At 49.9% G+C, this 22,495-nt stretch overlaps 2 protein-coding genes across 2 annotated transcripts in view; both read left to right on the plus strand.

Moving 5' to 3' along the window:
- The window catches only part of LOC138962026 (chromatin assembly factor 1 subunit B-like), a 45,745-nt gene that overhangs the window by 6,962 nt on the left and 16,288 nt on the right, over window positions 1-22,495 (plus strand). The window contains exons 3-5 of the mRNA XM_070333717.1: window positions 142-274; window positions 464-575; window positions 1,205-1,308. Of these exons, the coding sequence (XP_070189818.1) occupies window positions 142-274; window positions 464-575; window positions 1,205-1,308 (349 nt within the window). The remainder of the gene's footprint in view (window positions 1-141; window positions 275-463; window positions 576-1,204; window positions 1,309-22,495) is intronic.
- LOC138962031 (uncharacterized) lies at window positions 93-17,453 on the plus strand. Its single transcript, XM_070333724.1, has 3 exons — window positions 93-105; window positions 11,284-14,492; window positions 14,529-17,453. Exon 3 carries the CDS (start codon window positions 15,121-15,123, stop codon window positions 16,219-16,221), a length of 1,101 nt encoding a protein of 366 aa, XP_070189825.1. The 5' UTR covers window positions 93-105; window positions 11,284-14,492; window positions 14,529-15,120; the 3' UTR covers window positions 16,222-17,453.

Genomic DNA, 22,495 nt, shown 5'->3' on the forward strand with positions numbered 1-22,495 from the left:
TCATACATTCAAACTATTTCTCTTTAATAGTGTTGTGTATTAAAGCAGATTTTGGGAAAGTAAGTGCTCAGTCTGCAAGATATCTCTGATATGCCTCATTTGCAAGTACTTTATACATTTTTTTTGGTCCTGACTTTTCAGATATGGAGGGTACGGGTGGACGGAGAGGGAAAGGTCGATGTTGATTTCTTGTCCAACTTGAGGCGTCACACAGCAACCGTCAATGTCTGTCGATTTTCTCCGGACGGAAAGCTGCTTGCTACAGCTGGGGATGGTATGATCTGCATCTAAAACATGCATTTTGTCTTCAGGAACTTATGCTTGTTAATGTTATCATTGAGTAGTCTCAAGAATACCACTGTTAAAAATTATCTGTTCCTTTGCTTAGTTTTTTTTAAGTATTTAATATTTTCTTCAAATGTTGGAATAATTAATTTAAATCTTTGTATGATTCTTATTTCAGATGCAGTGATCTTGCTGTGGAAACTGAACGACGTCCCCACACCAGCCAACAACATCTTCAGTGACGAAGACGCTGATAACAAGGAGAGTTGGGTCGTCTACAAATCACTCAGGTGAGGCCTTGCTCAGCACTGGGAGTTACAAATGTATTAGGACACTGTATATGTACATAAATTCTAGTGCCCTTTGTGTAAAGCGTTAAAACAAAATTAAGAGTTTCTTCGTTTCCTGACTGATGAAATTTGGTTTTCGACCCTGGTACTTGTTTTTATTTTTATTTTCAAGAAGGATACAAAGGAACTCAATTTGCAGACTACAGAAGGGAAGCTGCCCTAGATGTTACGGCATGTTGGTGGGTATGACCTCCCAGTTGTTTATTTTCCCCAGTAAAAGTGGAAATTAATGTACAATAGTGTTGAGATTAAGCTTAGAAGTCAGGGTTTTAGAGAAAATGTCTTTGACATTAGCTCGATTTAGCCCCTTGTGAGGTTCACAGTGCCACTGAGTGATTCTTAAACGGTTGCTCTTCTTTCAGTATGTGACGTCACTTACACAGGGTTAATTTTGGACTATGCCATGACTTCTTAATTTTTGTTAATTAAATTGGTAGAATGGTACCAAAGCTCTCTTTTATTTACGAGGTGTATTAGAATAGATGGATTCTTTCTCAAATGGATACTCGTTTTGGGTTGTTATTTTGTCGATTCTGCGGAAAGTGAAATATTGCTGGTGTCTGTTTCAGAGGTCACCTTGGCGATGTGTATGACCTATGCTGGTCACCTGATAGTCGCAACATTGTTTCTGGATCAGTAGACAATAGCGCTATTGCCTGGGATACACAGAAAGGTAAGGCCAAAAAAGTTGTTAGGATAAGTTGACCAATCCTATTTTGTTTCTGCTGACCCTACAATTTTGTCTTCACTAGTCTGAACAAAATGGAGGTTCACAGAAAATGGGATATCTGATGCTTTGTTCCCTGGGAAAATGAAGTGTGCATCCATACCAAGGGAGATAATCACACTGCCGATGTTCAGCTTGATGCACAAAGAGGAGTGTGGGGCTGTCTAACGACAAGATAATCTTTTCCGAGTATTCACAAGGGAAAGTGCTCAGTTGTTGCACAGAGTTCCGTCTTTGCTTTCACTGTTGCAATCCTTAAAAAGTATCCTGTCATTTGTATTATCAATGTTAGCAGGAGTTGTGTAGCTGTCAAATAGGAGCAGGGTGGTCCTTGCTTATGTGTGTGGCTGTGTGCATGACACTGACAAGGGTGCATCTGCTTCCGTTTGAGGACAGAAACCTATTTCTGGTGATCGGCAGAAACGGAAATTCTGTTTTCAAATGGGAAATTGGTGTTCCTAACTTGCAATACTGTCATGTGAGTAGCATACAGTCGAACCCACTTAAAACGAACACGCTAGTTACGAATTTTGACTTATAACGTATTAGTTTTAAGTTCCCAACTGAATACCTCTTTCTTCATGCTTAAAAAAAATGCTTAAAACGAATTCTTTGTAACGAATTTATGCTTATAACGAGCACTTTTTGGATTCCCAAGCATGCATAATGTCTGTAATTTACTCACGCTTATGACGAAATCTTTAAACTCGTCCCGAGATCGACATATCATGGGAATTTGAGAAGTTTGAATACATGTGTCAAAGTCTTCCCTTGCGTCGACTGCTTGAACCATTGCTCAACCGATCACTGAATAAAGTTAAACTGATTACACTGTACTCACAAAACAATTTCAAATTTAGAATCAAAGTGATTGATAGCTCAGACACTGAACATGAATGACTGACTGACGTTTATTTCCTTCGCGAATACCAAAAACAAAACATCAATGTTTAGAACGGAAGCCATTGCCAAAAAATATCACTCTCAACGTTTGCGTTCGCCGGTTCGCGATAGTTTATCAGTCAGTCAGTGCTTTCGATTTGGATTTGAACATCATGTTGCAACAAAACAAAACAAAAACTAAATTGGCCAAGGTTTGCTACCCGTCGCCAAGGTAAGTGATTCCGGACACATGATAGGAACACCGCGAATGTGGACAGTGTCAGTGTGTGCGTGTGTGTGTGACCAAAAACGTAACAACTGGATGACACATCTGTGTGCTCACTCTCACAAACTCAACAATCATCACTCAACATGAGACACACATGAACATGTAACTGAATATGTCACTTTATTGTCTAAACGTGAAGCAGCATGAAAGTTGCGAAAGAAACAAATTGAAACACCATAAAATGTACAAGACTTTAAAAAAAAAAAAAAATCATCAATTTTCTTAATACGAATTTTGGTTAAGACGAACTTTTTTTCCGATCCCCAGTGATTCGTCTTAAGCGAGTTCGACTGTATATATCTTAGCATTTATGATTTTCTTTTGTTGATTGATTTCTAAACTTTAACTGTACGCTTTTACAGAATGCCTTCTTTTGCTTTTTACAGAATGCCTTCTGTTGCTTTCATTTATTTTTTATTTCAGTCCATAAATTGCCCCTGTACCCCACCAGGGAGGGTCCTGTCGGCCCCGTACCCCACTTTCAGTTTTTGGAAAATTTCTCTGATGCACCCTTGCACTGAAGCTAGTGACTTTTTTTTCAAGAATGTGTTCGAGTGGATAAAGTTGCTCATTTTGAGTGCAAATTCACTACTGGACCAGTCTAGATAATTCTCAGGTGCAAAATCTTTTGGATATCATTGGGTAAGGTCCGGGCTCAGAGCTACCAACTACTTACTACACTTTCAGTGTGGCATGCTAAGAGCAATTGCTACGCCAAGCTTGCTATGCTTAAACAATTGATCACAAGCATGCAACAGTTCGCTCTTACCCCCCGCGGGTTAGGGGGAAGAATTTACCCGATGCTCCCCAGCATGTCGTAAGAGGCGACTAACGGATTCTGTTTCTCCTTTTACCCTTGTTAAGTGTTTCTTGTATAGAATATTGTCAATGTTTGTAAAGATTTTAGTCAAGCAGTATGTAAGAAATGTTAAGTCCTTTGTACTGGAAACTTGCATTCTCCCAGTAAGGTCATATATTGTACTACGTTGCAAGCCCCTGGAGCAATTTTTTGATTAGTGCTTTTGTGAACAAGAAACAATTAACAAGTGGCTCTATCTCATCCCCCCCCCCCCCCCCCCCCCCCCCTCCCTCCCCGTCGCGATATAACCTTCGTGGTTGAAAACGACGTTAAACACCAAATAAAGTAAAGTAAAAGTTCGCTCTTCTTTTGTGAGTCCAGGGCTGAGGTACACGAACCGTAAGTGGGTGCCACCCAAACGGGAGAGAACAAACCGCGGGTTCTGATTCGTTGACATCACAACCAATCTCAGTTTCGACCAATCTAGCACTGCGGGTGGCACCCATTTAATCACATATTCTTACTCCAATTCTTATGAATGCATTGACTTTAGTCCCACATGCTAGATGTCGAAAAAACCTCTCAAATTACCTGCCCTTAGTAGGGTGGTAACCAAGCTAAAAGCGACGCCATAGCCGTTGCTATGGCCTGACCTTGCTCGGTTACCCATAACACCCTGCGCACCACGTGAGCGCCCGCATCCGTAATAAGCATTCTCGACTTTCGACAACACACGGTGGACGTGTCCGAATTTCGCTCTCACTTTTGGCCTTCACATGCCTGCTCGTCCTTGAGACTAGCCGGTTCTTGGGGGTCTACCTGTCCGTCTACCTTTTGGTGAGATCTTTCCTGTTTATGTTTGGTATAAATGTTGATAGCTTTGTGTTGAACACGCACGCAGAAGTTTTTTGTTCTGGGTGACTGTTTTTGCCGGTCTTAAAATGGCCGACAACAAAGCTAAACTTGGCGCGAGACTGGAAGGTGACAAGGCTCTTAGCCTGGTTTAGAAAACTATACCTAAGAGTAGCCTAAGAACTTTGATTTGCCTATTATGCGGGTCGTAGATCCGTCATACAGCACTTCTTTTTATGTTCCTATCCCTCCGAGGGCGGGTTCAGTTCTTTCACAGCTCGCTTCCCCTGTTGGGGTTAATCAGCCTTTAGGCTCCTTATAGACTTTTTGTTGGATCGTCGTCGGTGCGACTGATGGGGGGGGGGGGGGGTGGCCGTGTGGCTATTCTTTCCCCTTTCTCTGAGTAAGAGGAATCAGTCAATGTCCTCCTTTTGGGGGAACTTAACGATGTTTTGGTCTGTATTCTCAGCTGTTTCAGGCGCGATCGGCGGTTCCCGCCCTCCCGTTCGTCAGCTTCGCACTGTGGTCAAGTGCAAATGGCCTGTTCGGTTCAGCCCGTTTTTTGCCTCTGGTGGCTCTGGGCTGTTCTCGAGCACCCCTTCCTTTTAGGAGGGGGGGCCTGCTCCCTGCCTGCGTCTAACCACTCTGATTACCGCCGGTACTTCACAGTGTGTTACGCAGCCCCCCGCCAATGGGGGGGGGATAGGGGGGGCGCTCCTGCGTCGCACCGTCGCCTGGTGCAAACGGCCAGTTCGGTTCAGTCCTTTCTGCCACTGGTAGACTGGGTTGTTCGCGAGCACTCTCTCCTTTGGGAGAGGGGGCCAGCTCCCCGCCTGCTCTGGCCGCTCGGCTTGCTTTAAAAACAGCACTGCTGGGTCGGTCATGCAGCCCCCTTACCGTGAGGAAGGGGGAGTGGGGGGGCACGGTAAGTCACGGCCTGGGCTTGTCCCACTCTGCCCTTTGCGGGCAGGGGGCCGTGTTAGCTTCCCACCCTTTCCCGCCCCCCGGGCGCGTTCGGGTGGCGGCTTTCCAGGCTACGTTACATACCCCTTCTCTGCTCCATTTGGGGCAGGGTGGGGGGGTATCAGTGGCTCACTCTTTCCCGCCCACTGGGCAGGATCGAGTGGGGGCTGGAGTAGCGTTACACCCTTTCCCTCCCTCTGGGTTGGACGGGGTGGGCGCTGTTGGACTGTCTTCACAGTCTGTGTCTCTATTGTCCTGGCCCGACAATCGTTCTCCTCCCCTTTCGGGGTGGGTGGGCGGTGGGCTATAGGACTACGGCAGGTGGACGGAGGGGGGTCGGCCGTTGCTCGGTCGTCTCTCTCCGTCGCTCTTACTGCTGTGGCGAGCCATCCCCCTCCTCATCTGGGGCATGGCGTGGCTCAGGCCTTTATACACAGCGGGGGTGCTATGTACGGCTTTCCAGGCTACGTTACATACTCCTTCTCTGCTCCATTTGGGACAGGTGGCTGTGTTAGCTGCCCGCGCTTGTCGCGGGTCCACCCTTTCCCTCCCTCTGGGTTGGACGGGGTGAGCGCTGTTAGACTGTCTTCACAGTCTGTTCCTTTATTGTCCTGGCCTGACAATCGTTCTCCTCCCCTATCGGGGTGGGTGGGCGGTGGGCTATAGGACTACGGCAGGTGGACGGAGGGGGGTCGGCCGTTTTTCGGTTCGTCTCTCTCCGTCGCTCTTACTGCTGTGAAGAGCCACCCCCCTCCCCTTCCGGGGCATGGCGTGGCTCAGGCCTTTCTACACAGCGGGGGTGCTATGTACGGCTTTCCAGGCTACGTTACATACCCCTTATTTGCTCCATTTGGGACAGGTGCTGTGTTAGCTGCCTGCGCTTGTCGCGGGTAGCGGTCGCGAAACAAGGAGCTTGACTCTCTTTTGTTCTCGGCAGGGTGTCTCGCACAGTGGTCAGGGAACGATGAGCTTTGCTCCGTTTTGTTCTCTGCACGGGCTGTGCCGGCTGTCTACCTGTGACAGGCGGAGACAGAATATACTCTTTCTCTCCAGTCTCCCATTCTTTGTATTCACAATGGTCTGTGGGGACTCGGCTATAGTATCGCCTGGCCAGTGGTCATTGTCCTTAGCCAGCATAGGTCACCCCCCCCCCCCCCTCCTCCTAGGGGTGGGTGAGTGATAGGGCTACTTGACTTCGACAGGTGGACGAGCGAGGATCGGCCGTTTACGGCCGTTTCTGTTTCAATCCTTACCCCCTCTAGGGGTTACGGCTGTGCTGGACCACCCCCCTCCCCACTTGGGGTGAGTTGTGGTTCAAACCAGGTAGTCTGGTTCTTAAGCACTGGGATGCTTCTCTCGCACAGCGGGTGGGGTAAGACGCGCCGAGCCCGGCTTTGTCTTGTTTCTCCACTCTCTCTCCTTCTCGGCAGAGATCTGTGCCAGTTACCAACCCCTCTTCCCCCCACCCCTTGTTCAGGTGAGCGGTTTTGGGTTGGCAGTCAGAGACTGATCACGCTTTTCATCCACACTCTTGGCGGTGTTATCGGCAGGAGTATTTAGTGCGCGACCTCCCCGGTCTCCCCTCCTTTTGTGTTTTACACAACTGGTGGTTAGCGTCGGACTCCTTGTTTGAGGAGGGGGAGTGTATAGGGTTGCCTACTGGTTGAAGGCTTCTCATACATAGAGCGGCTGCTGTTGCAGTTTACTGTGTCCCGGATAGGTTGGGGGTGTCTCTCTTCCTTCCTCTTCCGGGATGGCTTTGGGTTTTCACAGGCTTTCTCGCAATTTGTTTCATTTGCTGAGTCTGCGGTGATTGCCTACCACATGCCACACTTTTTGGCTTGATCCCAGGGCCTCACATCCACGTCGGACATCGGACATATGAGGATATTTTTTTCAAATGTCCAATACATTTTTCATGCAGGAGGACAAATGTCCTATTGTTTTTGTCACAAAGTGGTCAATGTCCGATTATTCTATCATTTGATCCGGACATCGTCAGTACTTCTCAATTTACAGTAGTTTGAATGCTAATTTATCGATGTATTGCGAAGCGATGTGTAGCAGACGAAATTAGACACTTTGTGCCTCTAGTACCAAAGAGTTTCCAAGGCCCGCAACTCGTAATGCTCGAAGCCAGTTGAGAGTTGCCTCCCTTCGCGCTTTCCTCGAAAATAACAAACATGCCGCCTAAACGAAAACTGATCCCAGAAAAGGGACAGAAGAAATTACACTTCAAGTCCCTTCCCTCATCATCTGTCGGTAGCACGGAAACTGAGCTTCCTCCAGCCTCAGAGCAATTAGAGCCCGATCGCCCAGGTGAGAATGTCGATCGCGATAGTCAAACGGTTCTAGGCATCGGAGCCGAAGAAAGACACTACCCCCTCCCTCACCCCCACGCGTAACTTCGTCTCAAGCTTGATGCGTGTGTACCTGGAGGGGCCAAAGGATGACATTTACAAGTCACAGTGGGTGGTGAAGGTTGTTGAAAAGTGGACATCCACGGGGAAGCGAATGCTCTTCAGCAAAAGAAAGGAACCAGCACAGTAGTTGAAGTTCAGAGACAGAAACACTGCACTGACTCGATGTAATTTATTTTATATTTTCTGTTACCTTTTTGCCAAGAAAAGTATTTTTGTTCTTTTACCCTCGTGCCAAGAAACTAGTCAAGTTTAATTATATTTACGTTTTGTTACGGGAAAAAAATGTCCTATTGATTTGTTTTTGTTCAGGACAAATGTCCTATCACTTTTACATTGGCCAGGACATTTGTCCTATGCTACCTCTCATGGATGTGAGGCCCTGTGATCCGCTCCTTAGGATAGTGGTCTTCAGCCTTCACCTTTCCCGCTGCTTCATACGCAGGGGACTGCTGGCTTCGGGGTTTCAGGCTGCTTTGTCCTCACTTTTAGTGCGGAAGAAGATAGCAGGGAATTTTCAGGCTCAGGGTCTGATCCGGACTTTTTTATTGCCAGGGGCTAGTTTCTGGCTTCGCTTACAGACCACAGGGAACATGGAGTTTTCATGATGTTACTCCTCCCTCTCCTCTCTGGAGGAGCTAGGATGGCATGGTTTGGAGTTTTCTGCTTTGGCTGAGACTCTCTTCTGTGCTTTCTTATAGGCAATCTTATCCTCCCTGAACGCTCTTTTGGGTTAGGGAGGATGCCTTGGATAAGGCTTTAGCCAGGCTGCTGGCAGCTTGGGCTAGGGTCGTCACTGAGCGGAGAAGTTTCTCGGTGACGTTTTAGGCCCACACTGTTTTTGCTTGGTGTGATCTCCTTCCTTTACAAGGGGTTTGATTTCATGTTGGTTGCAGGAAGCAAGGGTCAGGCTTTTTCGGGGGTTGTTAAAACCTATTCAATAGCTGGAATCTTTCCCTTCCTTCTTGGACCTCTGGCAGCGCATTTATGCGCTCCCGGTTACAAAGGGGTGTTTTGGTTCAGTGTCTCCTCCCTCTCTGCGGGAGGTGGGTCGGCATGGGCTAGAGCTTTCAGCTTTGGCTGAGATTTTCCTCGGTGCTCTCACATGAGCTTTCCTTCTGCGTTTATGCACACAGGGAAGGGCTCGGTTTCTGCGGGTGTTGGTCTCTGGACTATCTCGGGGGCTGGTTGAGCTTTTTCAAGGTCAATCAGCTTGTCAGCTGCACTTTCTTTTGGTGTTGAACCAGGCTTTTTGCCTGGTGCTCTCAGTAACCAGGCAAAATTCCGAGCTGTCCTTATCCCAGGTTTTTTACCTGGGCATGCTGTTCGACTTTGTCTCTTGGAAGGTTTATTCTTCACACAAGAGAGAATAGGGAGGCTTTAAGCTCTTTTCACTGCCAGACTGGCACGAGAGCAGGCCTCTGCGGGGTCTTTAGACCCGATCTTCGGTCGGACGGTATCGATAGCTATGCTGGCCCTCTAGTCTTTCCTCAAGTTTTTTGGGGGGTTCGGCCTCACAGGTCTGGGACATGAGGGTCCTCCTCCAGAGTGGGTTCCTCCACTCGGGAAGGTGGCTGGAATCCTTTTGGATCGCGCAGGGGACTTTTTTTCCTAGCTTTGTTTCCCCCTGGACTTAGACCGCTTTATGGATGCGTTTTCGTCTAGATGGGGCCTGCACTGGCAATTGCAGTCTTGAGGCTGTGATGTAGACGCAAATCCTTGGGCTTCTCTTTTGCCTGAGGTTAGGAGCAGTAGCTCTTAGTCTACTAGCCTTTCCTTTTTGGCTATTTACAGGCATGTCCTGTTGCATTCGGGCAATTCTTCTGTTGCTTCTTATGTGAACTAGCTGGGGTGAGCAAGTTCTCGCTCCCTGTCAGACAGAGTATAGGGGATTCTGATTGGGTTTTCACACTAAATCATTTTCTCAGGGGAATTTCTCCCCGGTCAGCTCTGCGATCTGGCCGACTCGCTCAACAGGTCCTTTCAGGGCTTGCACAGGGGTTGGCCCATCTGCTTACGGGTCTGGAGGCGTGCTGTTTGTGTTTTAGATCATGGGTTCTGACTCTGGTCTTTGGGCACGAAGCATATATTTCCTCCACTTTATCTGTGTATGCTCCTTTTTTGGCCTCCTTGGCCAATTGGGGATTTAGAGTGGGGGTGCAACTCCTTAGCGCCCCTCTCTCAAGCCAGGTGGTTTTTCACCTCTGTTTCAGTTTTTGGCTTTGGGCAGCTGGGCCTCTTCTTTGAGGTTCCGGCGTCTCGGCTATCTCAGCTGTTTTGAAACAAATAGGCCTCTCTTCTGTTGCTCATGGCGTTCTTGTGGGCATGATCAAAGGACCTTGTTTTACGAGGTTTAGAGGCTCCCCCTTGTTTAGCGCGTGGGACGTTGTTCTACTTACTCTGGGCCTCAGCCCTATAGGGCAGTGAGGCGCATGTGTTTTTGGGGTTTGCCAGAGGATGTAGCCTTAGGGCTTTTGGTTCCGTTTGTGCACGGTTTTTGGCCAGGTTTTTGGGGTTTCAGAAACCTGGTCAATATCCTCTGGTGTTTGATTCCCTCCTCTTGGGAGGATTCTCGCTCCGGGAGATTCGGATTTTCTAACTGTCTGGTTAGACTTTTTTAATCCCTTTTTTGACGTTACTGTCTTTTGGAACCACGAGCTTTATCTCAGGTTCTTATTTCTTTACAATGGAGCGAAAGAGACATCTTTTATTTGTCTCTCTCTAGGGGCTCTGCTACATTCATAGGACAGTCCTATGAGTGGTGCGTTTTGAACAGGGGGGGGGGGGGGGGGGGGGCGTTCAGTCCTCTCTCTATTCCTTTTCAGGCGTTCGGGAGTCCGGAGTCTGGTGTTCTTCTCTGGCTGGTGGTGTTCCTCTCGCCTATGCGAGGTTTGCCAACAGCTTGGGTACAGATTTTGTGCTTCTTTTTTTGCCGTGTTGCGTTCTGGTCGCCTAGACGAAGCTTTGCAAACGGCTTACTGGAGATCAGATGATGTGTTCATCGGTTTCTATCCTCGGGATATCTCCTGCACGCGGCTAGATGGCTCCAGTTCATTGCTGGTTTTAGTTGCTGCAGGGCAGGTTCTGACAAGGACATAAGTAGGTTCCCTCCACCTTTAGGAGGAATCTGCATTCATAAGAATTGGAGTAAGAATATGTGATTAAATCGAAAATTTTTAATTAAATTTTGATTAAATAACATATTCTTACTCCGAATCACATTAGCATTGAGTCACCTGAGATGCTTATCACTGAAAAACGCTTACCCGGCTAAAAATTTTAAAGGGAAGCAACCCCATCACCAAAACGAAAGTGAAAGTAGCTTGGTAATGGACCAGCACACTGGGAGTTACCTCCCATACGGGTGTGTGCCACGTCACTTCCTCAAGGAACACGTGCCTATTCTCATACGTCTTTTTCACCTCGGAGAGGACGGTTCACTTTTTGACGCTCTGTGGCTGACCTTGTGTGTTTGAGTGACACCCGCCGGCCACGTTACCCAGCTTTTCTGCTCGCCTTGCCTTCAGTTTGGTGAGCTCGTTCCCGTTTGTTGTTGGTTGTTTGCGCTGTTTTCGTTACTGTACGTTGTCCGTTTTTTGCGGACTTGTGTGTCAGTGACTTGCGTGTTTCGCCATTTTGTTGTGTGAGTTAGTTAGCTAGCTCGTATGACTTTGCTCGTAGCTCTGCGTGCCCCTTTCTGTGTTGGGCAAGTGTAGCTACAGTAAAACCTGTCTCTAACGGACACCCTTGGGGAATGGTAATAGTGTCCCTATTAGACAGGTGTCCCTTCTTCACAGGTGGAGGGGCCGGGGCAATATTTTACAAAGAGCACGTAAAATGAACAAGACACTTTTTGTCAGTCCTGTAGTATGTATTTATTGGATTGAACATGAGACTCACTGAAAATGTGAGTAAACAAATGATACATGTAGCAAACAACAACAACAACAACAACATCCCCCCACCCCCCCCCCCCCCCCCCCCCCACCTAACCCGTTCCCTACACACACTGTGCATCAAACTTACGCAAGTCGGACGTCACAAAGCTAAAAATAGCTGACTCTTCATCAGTCATTCAACGGGAAATTCCGCAGTGTGTCTCGACCAAATTGGGTCAGCTCTTGTTTCATTCAGTTTTTCTAGTCTCAGCATAAATGCATGGAACAAAAATTTAGCTGTGTTAACTATTGTTTCCTTCGAACGATTGCTTACAAAGAGAGAGAGATCATCACGTCTTCTTTTTCCGATTTGATCCTCGCGATCTGTGTTTTACCACATCCCATCTCCTTCGCCACATCTTGGCATGATTGGCCGCTATCTAGTTTTTTCAAGGCAGCGACACGCTGCTCTAAAGTCAACGCTTTTCTTTTTCCTGCTGGAGATTCCATTTTCAAACACAGTAGTCTACTGTTGCTTTTGATTGTGACTGTATCCACAATGCGGAAAAGCGAAAGTGAGTGAGCGAAAGTGGGTCTCCATCTAAACAAGCCACTGATTGGTCAGAAAAGGGACAGGACAACCAATCAACAACCATTTGTGCTACGGCTACGGCTGCCGAGCACTGTCTGCATAACAGTCGAGTTTTCGAAGTTGCGTTTTTATGTACGTTGTGTCCGTTTGTGACAGTGTTTACACTTCCTACGGTCCAAAAAATCGTGTCCGCGTCCGTAAGTGGCAGGTGTCCGCCCGTTAAAGGTTAGTTATTGTTGAAATCGTGTTCGTGCCATGATAAACTGTCCGTATGTAGCAGGTGGCCGTTACAACAAGGGTCCGCTAGACTCAGGTTTTACTGTATAGTATTTTGTTGACGCGAAAGTGTGTGTGTTTACTGTGTTTTCAGTCGTTTAGACTTACGTTTCAGTAAATTTTTTCGCGTTGCCACGTGTTGTTGACCGGCGTGTCAGTGACTTGCGTGTTTCGCCATTTTGTTGTGTGAGTTAGTTTTCTGGCTCGTGTGACTTTGTTTGTAGCTCTACGTGCCTCTGTTTTTGTGGGGCAAGTTTAGCTATCGTATTTTGTCGACGCGAAAGAGTGTGTGTTTACTGTGTTTTCAGTCGTTTAGACTTACGTGTCAGTAAATTTTTTCGCGTTGCCACGTGTTGTTGACTTGTGTGTCAGTTACTTGCGTGTTTCGCCATTTTGTTGTGTGAGTTAGTTTACTAGCTCGTGTGACTTTGTTTGTAGCTCTACGTGCCTCTGTTTTTGTTAGGCAAGTGTAGCTATCGTAATTTGTTGACGCGAAAGTGTGTGTTTTTACTGAGTTTTCAGTCGTTTAGACTTACGTTCAGTAAAATGTTTTCGTGTTGTTTACATGGATTTGACAGCATGTCTGATTCAGGCAAGCGCTGTGGCAAGTCGGACCCCAAGGGGAAATTTAAGCCTTAGGCTTCTTCTTAAGCAGTTTTACTTGTACAGACCAAGAACGTAGCACTTTGTTGTCTGTACCTATTTCGGCGCCTTGCGCTGTTACTACTTCTGCTATTCCCGCAGTGGGGCACTGCGGTTATGAAATTAAAGGCCCCTCCTGTTTTTGGAACTGCAGGAGCTTTCTAGTTTGCTGTTAGGTAGATTTTTGGTTCCTCTTTCCTGTCATGCTCTCTTTTTCTTCATGAATTCTTTTCTTTTTTCTGCCTTCTTGCTCATTCACCTGTATTTTTTCCAAAAATCTCTTCTCTTGCCGCTTGTCTCGCGATTCATGTATAGTTTAATCTGTTAGTGTTCTGATGTAAGTCCAGCAGTAGATAGGTTAAGCCTATTTTAACATACTGGAAACTGGTAATCTTCCAGTAGGTATTAATTTAGTTTTACTAAAGCCTGCTGGGACACAAGTAATGGGTTAGTGCATTTGTAAACAGGAATCGCTTGACAAGTGGCCCCCTTCATCCCCCCCTTCCTCGTCCTGATATGGCTCTGCGTAGTCGGCTGGACGTTAAGCAACAAATAAACAAACAAACAAACAAACAAACTTCTGCTATCTTTTGCGGCGCCTAGCGCTACTGTTACGTCTGCTCCGGTTCTCTACTACGGAGACTTCGTCCTCGTTGTTAGCACCTGTGCAGGGTGCGTTGGTTCCTTTCTGTTTTAGACACTGGTTCCGGAAATCCGCAGCTTGGTGCAGGCAGCGTTCCGTCGCCAGTTGTTTGGCGTTTCCGGCATCTGGCAGTGACGTCCGGGCGTTGGCTTCCGGGTCTTTGCCTTCCATTTCCGGTTTGGAGCAGCGTCCTCCCTCTTCAGCTGCGGCTGGTAAGCAGAGCTGGTCCGATAGCCCTCGTGAGGCGCCTGGACGTTCTCTCTCGGGAGACAGCTCTTTCGCTTCGGGTCACGACCGATACCATGCTGATCTTTCATTTCCGGCGATAACCTACGAGGCCCCGGATTTGATCGAACAGCGGCGGCAGTCGGTTTCGGCTGCCGCATTTCCGGCACTTGCCGGAAGTGATGATCCGTCCGCTCCGGCACGCTACGGCGGTCGCGGCAGGATGGAGTATTCACTGACTTCCGGTCCTTCCGGATCGCGAAGTCAACCAGTGCAGCCTTCGTTTCCGCATTGCGCGGTTCCGTCGGCTACACTACCGGCTCTCGCCGGAAGTGATGATCCGTCCACGCAGGCACGCTACGGCGGCTGCGGCAGGATGGAGTATTCACTGACTTCCGGTCCTTCCGGATCACGAAGTCAACCAGTGCAGCCTTCACTTCCGCATTGCGCGGTTTCCGACGGCTACACTTCCGGTTTCGGCCGGACACGCTGCTTCCTCTTCTGGTGCTTCCTTCCGGATACCAGTGGGTGGATTCCAGCGTACGCCTTCTGGCCTGTTAGTGCCTAGGCTTGAGCAGGCATCACTCCACTCTGATGGGGGAGTGACGTCAGCTCATCCAGCTCCGGTTTTTCCGGATAGTCGTCCTGCCTACCCTTTACCTTCACAAGGTTCTTGATCGAACGCAGAAGAAGAAGAAGAACAAGGTTCTGGGCTGCAGGATGATGTTCGTGCACAGGCATTTCCGGTTTCCGGTTTGCCAGGGCATGCTTCTGCTTCCGGAACTGGTGTTTTTGGTTTCAGTGCAGCCTTCGCTTCCGCATTGCGCGGTTCTGTCGGCTGCACTACCGGCACTCGCCGGAGGTGATGATCCGTCCACGCAGGCACGCTACGGCGGCTGCGGCAGTATGGAGTTTTCACTGACTTCCGGTCCTTCCGGATCACGAAGTCAACCAGTGCAGCCTTCAATTCCGCATTGCTCGGTTTCGTCGACTACACTTCCGGTTTCGGCCGGACACGCTGCTTCCTCTTCTGGTGCTTCCTTCCGGATATCAGAGGGTGGATTCCAGCGTACGCCTTCCGGCCATTTAGTGCCTAGGCTTGAGCAGGCATCACTCCACTCGGATGGGGGAGTGACGTCAGCTCATCCAGCTCCGGTTTTTACGGATGGTCGTCCTGCCTACCCTTACCTTCACAAGGTTCTGGGTTGCAGGATAATGTTCGTGCACAGGCATTCCGGTTTCCGGTTTGCCAGGGCATGCTTCTGCTTCCGGAACTGGTGGTTTTGGTCATGGTTCCATGTGTGACTATTCTGATGCTCCATCAGTGGTCAACGAGGAGTCTCGGGGCGTGTTTCCGTCGAAGCTCAAGTCTGTTCTTGACATCGCGGCGGAAGTAGCGTCTCGTTTTTTCCCCGAAGGGGTGGTGGCTGCGGACTCTTCCGCTCCGTTCGATCCTTCGGCCATGGCGGACTTCCGGCCGGCACAGGAAGATGTTTCTTCCTTCCGGTTCGCCGAGTCTCCGTCAGTGGCTTACCAACTTTCGCATTCGCTGGTTCGTCCAGCACATGCGGGGAGTGGTATTCGGCCAGTGCCTGTTCCGTTACTGCTTCCTTTTGGTCCAGTTCCGGAATCAGCTCAGCAGTGGGTGGCGTCGGCTTCTCAAGCCTCTTCCTTTGTGCCTACGGGCAATAGGAAGCTTAGCTTGCCCACTCAGAGCCAGAGCTGGCTGGCGTCTTTTGCACTCCCTAGGGCTACCCTTCCGGTTCCCCGGGAATTGCTGCCTCTTCTGGCTAAACCGATCAAGCTTGATCTGGTTCTGCCGGTTTCTGAGGCTTCCCTCCTCTCTGCTGAGGAGGTTGGACGTCGGCAGATCGAACTGTCCTCCGTTGCGGAGACTCTTGTTCGGACTCTGTATCGGGCATTGATCGATTCGCTGGTTCCTTTCACTCTCAGTGAAGAACAAAATGCGGACGATGTCTCTGCGCTTTTTACCGCATTGGCCAAGGTCAATGAGGAACATTTGCGTCTTTCCTCTCTACAGTACACCCAAGCGGTCCTCTGTAGGAGGGATCTCTTCCTCTCGCAGTCCCAGTTCACGGAGCTGGCTACTAGGGAGACCTTGAGAGTCTCCCCGGTCTCAGAGGAATCTCGCTTCTGTTCTCTGGCAATGGATGCCAGACAGAAGGAGATTCAGTCGAACAAGGACAGTCAGTTCCTCGACTTCACTCTGCAGGGGGTGAAACAGTCTAAGCCTTCTAAGCAAAAGCAGGCTCAGACATTGTCGAACCTCAAGCCAGCTCAGAAGCGGCAGGCTCTGCCGGTCGCTCGTGGCAGGAAGAAGAGGACGGCATCGGGGAGGGGGTGTGGCAGCTCTGGGAGTAAGCCACACCCCCAATGAAGCGCTCCCGATCTCACCCCCCTCCCGCCTTCCACCTTGGTGATGGCGGGAGGCCCCTCCCGTGCGCTTTCTCGTTGGATGTCGGTAGTAGACAGCCAATGGATTGTGGGAGTGGTGAGATCGGGCTTCCGCCTGCTCTGGCGGGAGGAAAAGGCGCCTCTTACCCGAGTGCCACCGCGGTTCAAGCCCATCTTCTCGCAGGAAGCATGTTCCGTCTTGCAGTCGGAAATTGCCTCCCTGGAGCAGAAGGGCGCGGTGGAGAGAGTTCGGGTCCATAGCTCCCTGGGATTTTAGGGCGTCTTTTCGCCGTTCCCAAAGCGTCAGGAGGACGGCGTCCCGTGTTGGATTTATCTCTCCTCAACACTTTCTTGAGTGAGATAAAAGACAAGATGGAGACGCCAGCCTCGGTCCGAGACTCTCTCCGCCCAGGAGACTGGGTGACCTCGATCGATCTCACGGACGCATACTTTCATTCTTATGCATCCGGCCGACCGGAAATGGCTTTGTTTCCGGTGGGGAGATCAGATCTACCAGTTTCGCGCACTCCCTTTCGGGCTGTCCCTCGCACCATGGATTTTCACCATGGTGGTGAGACAGGTCTGTGCACTGGTGAGGTCCTAGGGTATCCGCCTGCGGGTTTATCTGGACGACTGATTCATCATGAACCAGTCCCAGAGCGGCTGTTCGCAAGATACCCTGATGGTTCTTCGAGAATCCAACTTGTTGGGGTTCTCGATCAACCAGGGAAAGTCGGAGCTGACCCCGTCACAGACATTCACTTATCTGGGGATGTCTTTCGACACGGTCGCGTGGACTGTCCAGCCTTCTCAGAGAAGGGTGCACAAGCTCTAAGCTCAGATTTGCTCCACTTTGCCTCTCCTGATGGTTTCCATCCGTCTGGACTTGGTGGCTCGCTCGCATAGAGCGTCCACCTCGTCAGTTTATGCTTCCCACTGGAAGGCATGGACTGCCTGGTGTTCAGCTACAGGGGTGAGTTCGGTGGCTCCGCGCTCTATTCAGGTCGCCAACCGCCTCTCTTTCATGTCTTCGCAGGGCGCCTCAGGCTCCTCGTTGAGGGTCCGGCGCTTCGCTATCTCGGCGACTCTTAAGCAGATCGGTCGGTCTGTTCGAGTCGGGGGCGTTATAGCTGCAGTCATTAAAAGGGCTGCTCTTAAGGAAGCGAAAGCTCGTTTGCCCGCTCCCAAGTGGGACTTGTTTTTAATCCTGGAATTCCTACGTTCTGCGGATTTTGAGCCTTTGAGCGAGGCCATTCTGTTCAATGTCACTCGCAAAGCGCTGGTTCTTCTTTTGTTGGCAACGGCCCGACGGGGTAGCGAGGTCCACGCCCTGTCGGGTCAGCCTGGAGATATCTCCTTTTAGTCGGACGGTTCCGCATCTTTGCGTTTCCGGCCCGATTTCCTGGCCAAGAATCAGTCTCCGGGGCAGGCCTCTCCGCTGGTTAGAGTCAAGGCTCTGATCAGCGCGTTGGCCCGGGATGACCTTGATTCGGTCAATTGCCCTGTGAGGGCTCTTCGTCTGTACTTAGCCCGGACTCAGCCGTTTCGGTCTAGTTCTCAGAAGTTGCTGTTTATCTCGCCCTTTTCTAGGCGCGAGTAAGATTTGTCGAAGGTATCGTTGGCCCGGTGGGTGTCCTCGCTCATTAAGCAAGCTTATGAGTGGAGTTGCACAAGGAGGGGGGGGGGGGGGGGGGGGGGGGTCATGCCCTCCTTGCCACTTGACTCGGCCCGAGCCCATGAAATGAGGGTGTGGGCATCCTCTCTGGCAGTACTGCGCTCCAGATGTCTAGAGGAGGTGCTGACAATTGCGTTTTGGCGTTCTGAAGATGTTTTCATAAACTTTTATCTTCGGGACGTCTCGGCTCTTCGACAGGATGGCTCCAGAGGCCTTCCAGCTCTCATAGCAGCAGGTCAGTTCCTGTCCAGAACTTGATGGTGAGTTTTGATTCATTTCTAGCCCACCGCCTTGTTGATGTTATCTGCTAATGTGATTCGGAGTAAGAATATGTTATTTAATGGAAAATTTCCTAGATAAATTTTCATTTAATTAATATACTTACCCGAATCACATACTGTATTCCCTCCCACCTGCCCCGCGTATGGTTTTAAGATTTTTAAAGCCGTATGAGAATAGGCACGTGTTCCTAGAGGAAGTGACGTGGCACACACCCGTATGGGAGGTAACTCCCAGTGTGCTGGTCCATTACCAAGCTACTTTCACTTTCGTTTTGGTGATGGGGTTGCTTCCCTTTAAAATTTTTAGCCGGGTAAGCGTTTTTCAGTGATAAGCATCTCAGGTGACTCAATGCTAATGTGATTCGGGTAAGTATATTAATTAAATGAAAATTTATCTAGGAAATTTTCCATTTAATATAATATACTTACCCAATTCTTATAGTTAATACCCTCCCATCCATCCCCGCTGGATTATGTCCTTGGGGTGTTTGTTTGATTAATAGTCTCGAATCATTATTACGGATGCGGGCGCTCACGTGGTGCGCAGGGTGTTATGGGTAACCGAGCAAGGTCAGGCCATAGCAACGGCTATGGCGTCGCTTTTAGCTTGGTTACCACCCTACTAAGGGCAGGTAATTTGAGAGGTTTTTTCGACATCTAGCATGTGGGACTAAAGTCAATGCATTCATAAGAATTGGGTAAGTATATTATATTAAATCAAAATTTAATTAAAAATTTTCGATTTGGGTGGTAACTTTCTCGTGCACCTGCCCTGCTATTCATTTCTGCTTTATGTAGCGGTTCACAAAATGGGTCATAAAACATCTACTCTGAAAAGTGGCACTGCAAATACTCTGTAATGGGCATTTTATGTTTCTCCATTATCATAAAACTTAATTAAAAATGTCTTTTCTTGTGCAATGTGGCATAAATGCGGATTATAATTACATATTACTTACGCCGAATCACATAATTGCATTGACCCACTTAAGATGCTTAGGTTATGATAAAAGCTACCCCGTCTAGGTATAAGGGGAGCAACCCCAACTAAAAAAGTGACTGCACCAGCATGACTGACACCCTGGGTTACGTCCCATGTAGCCTACTACGTCATCAATGGTGCTGGTCACGCGATACCCCTTCAATCGACTACTATCACTCAAGGGTGACGGTTGTGTTCGCTTTTGCTCTGGCTGGTTTTGTGTCTACGGCACCCACCGGCCTCGGCCCCCGTCTACTTCTTGCTGGCTTGCAGCTGGTGAGATCGTTCATATTTTCTTGTATGTTTTTTGCTTCTGCTGTGAATTTCGCATGTCCGTTGGACTCTGAAGTTTTCAGCAGTTGTTTGGCTTCCTCACGGTCGCCATTTGCATTAGCACGTTGTCTGGCTTCTGTTGTTTTAGTCCGTGTTCGGTCTATTAACGCTGTTGTAGCTTGCTTTGTAGCTGCCGTCGGTAGCTTTTACGTATGTGCTTATCTATTTGCTTGCTTGCTTCTGAAATGTTTGTGTCTGTACGGACTTTATTATTTTCAGACTTGTGGCTTCCTCCTTGGTCGCCATTTTTAGCTAGCATGTTGTTGTTATGTTGATTTTTCGTCCGTACTCGGACGCTTAACTCTTCGTATAGCTAGTTGTTTAGCTGCCTTTGGTAGCTCCTAAACTGGTTTTAGCTGCCCTCTTTGCTGGCTTCTGAAAGGTTGGCGTCCGTTCGGACTTTGCTAGTTTCAGTTGTTTGTTTATTTTTCTCTCGGTGCTTACATGGCCGTTAATGAGAATTAGAGGGAGCTAAGGCCGAAGGTTAGGGCTTGGGCCCTGCTAAGCTCTATCCCTCAGCAGCCTCTTCTTTTGAAGAACTCCGTTGTTGTTCATGTTGGCACTATTTTAGGCAATTTTTTACGTTGTTCTGTGCCGTTTTTTCTGTTACGGACGATTGGCCGTCTGGCTCTCAGCTGTCCGTTTTGGCCTCTAAGGCTGTCGTTTTACGTCTGTTTCGGCTCCAGAGTCTAGGGCTCTGGGGTCTGCACTTATCTTTTGCTTATTTCCAGAAATAGATTCCCTCGTTCGCGAGGTTTGCCGCGGCGGACTTCGTCGCCAGCTCTGCCCCCCGCCTGGGGGTTAGGCGACGTTCTCTCCTTCAGACTCTGGGTCTTCTCCGGACCAGGCTGCTGTCCACCGTGATGTTTCTGGACGGTCCCTTGGGGATCTTCTTCTCCTCTTCCTGGCCGGCATTTGTTGCCTTCCGCTTGCGGTAGCGCAACAGTGCATGTCCCTCCGGGGATCCGGCCACAACAAGGTTGGTGTCTGCAGCAGCCGTTTACGGCAGCTGCACTTCCGGTTTCCGGAATCGGATGTTCTCCTGCTAGTGAGCAGACGGTGTTCACGTCAGGTCTGAACCTCTCCGTACTCCAGCAGTTGTACGCGACAGCTGGGCTTCCGGCTCCGGCCGGAAGCAGTGGTTCTTCCGCTCGTGCGCAGCCTGCTGTCACGTCCGGTGCGTCCCACATCTTACGTCAGCAGTCGTCCGCGACAGCTGCTTCCGGCTCAGGCCGGAAGTAAAAGGCTCACTGGCTAGTGTTCGGACTACGTTCACGTCCGGTTTGAGCCTTGCCTTACGTCAGCAGTCGTCCGCGGCAGCTGCGCTTCCGGTTCCGGCCGGAAGTGTAGGTTCACCGGTAGTGCACAGGCTGCTGTCACGTCCGGTTTGGGCCTTACCCTACGTCAGCAGTCGTCAGCGTCAGCTGGGCTTCCGGTTCCGGCCGGAAGTGTAGGTTCACTGGTTAGTGCTCAGGTTGCTGTCACTTCTGGTTCGAGCCTTTACCTACTTCAGCAGTCGTCCGCGACAGCGCCGCTTCCGGTTACGGCCGGAAGCGTAGGTTCACTGGTTAGTGTACAGACTGCTGTCACGTCCGATTTCGAGCCTTGCCCTACGGCAGCAGTCGTACGCGACGGCTGTGCTTCCAGTTCCGGCTGGAAGTATCGGTTCACTGGTTAGTGCACAGGCTACTGGCACGTTCAGTTCGAACCTTGCCTTACGGCGGTGGTCGTATGCGACCTCTGCGCTTCTGGCTGCGGACGGAAGTGTGAGCTCACCGGTTAGTGCACAGGCTGCTGTCACTTCTGGTTCGAGCTTGCCCTACTTCAGCAGTCGTCCGCGACAGCTTTGCGTCTGGTTCCGGCTGGAAGCGTAGGTTCACTGGTTAGTGCACAGACTATGGTCACATTCGGTTTGAACCTTGCCTTATGTCGGCGATCGTACGCGACCTCTGCGCTTCTGGCTCCGGCCGGAAGTGGGGGCTCACTGGATAGTGGACCTGCTATGGTCCCATCTGGTTTGAGTCTGGTTTTTTCGTCAGCAGTGCCCTTTGGGCTTGCAGGCTCCCTGCCTCAGGCGGATTAGCAGCTACCACACACTTCGGTAGTGGGTTCTGCCGTTCTCCTCACTTCCTGTGCCTTTGGTCTTCGACGCCTCTCATCCTCCTCTTAGTCAGGGGTGAAGTTTGGCCGTTGACTTGCAGGAAAGGGGCTTCAGGCTCCGGCCTTCCCAGCTTCGGGACATTAGCGGCTCAGAGGAGGTTGCCTTTGCCCAAGATGTCCCGGAATTTGCTGTCGTCTTTTGCCCCTCTGCGTGCACCTTTGCCGGTCACGCCGGAACTTCTTCTTTGGGGAACGTTTCGAGTCCCCTGCTCTCTGAGCAGACTCTCTTCCCCTCTGAGGAAGTGGGCAGACAGCTTTTGGAACTTGCTTCCATCTCGGAGACACTCCTTTACGGAGTTCTTTGCGCCCTTTACACTCAGTAAAGAGCAGGACGCAGGGGATGCTTTCTCCACCTTTGCTAGGGCGAATTTAGAACGGAGAAGGCCTTCCTCTCTGCACAATGCCCATACGGTCATGTACAGACGGGACTTGTTCCTCGCCCATTCCTAGTTTGTGAGGAATCAATGAGACACCCTTAGTTCTTCACCCTTGGTGGATGGGTCTCTCTTCGGCCTCCTGGCCTCTAAGGCCTCCTGGCCTTCAAGTCCTCCTGGTCTCTGAAGCCTCCTGGTCTCTTAGGCCTCCTGGCCCCCAAGGCCTCCTGGCCTCTAAGGCCTCCTGGCCTCCAAGGCCTCCTGGCCTCTAAGGCCTCCTGGCCTCTAAGGTCTCCTGGCTTCCAAGGCCTCCCTGGCCTCCTGGCCTCTAAGGCCTCCTGGCTTCCAAGACCTCCTGGTCTCCTGGCCTCTAAGGCCTCCTGGTCTCCAAGGCCTCCTGGCCTCCAAGGCCTCCGGGCCTCCAAGGCCTCCGGGCCTCTAAGGTCTTCTGG

The sequence above is a fragment of the Littorina saxatilis genome, linkage group LG3 (assembly GCF_037325665.1).
Source record: "Littorina saxatilis isolate snail1 linkage group LG3, US_GU_Lsax_2.0, whole genome shotgun sequence".
Taxonomy (NCBI): Eukaryota; Metazoa; Mollusca; class Gastropoda; order Littorinimorpha; family Littorinidae; genus Littorina; species Littorina saxatilis.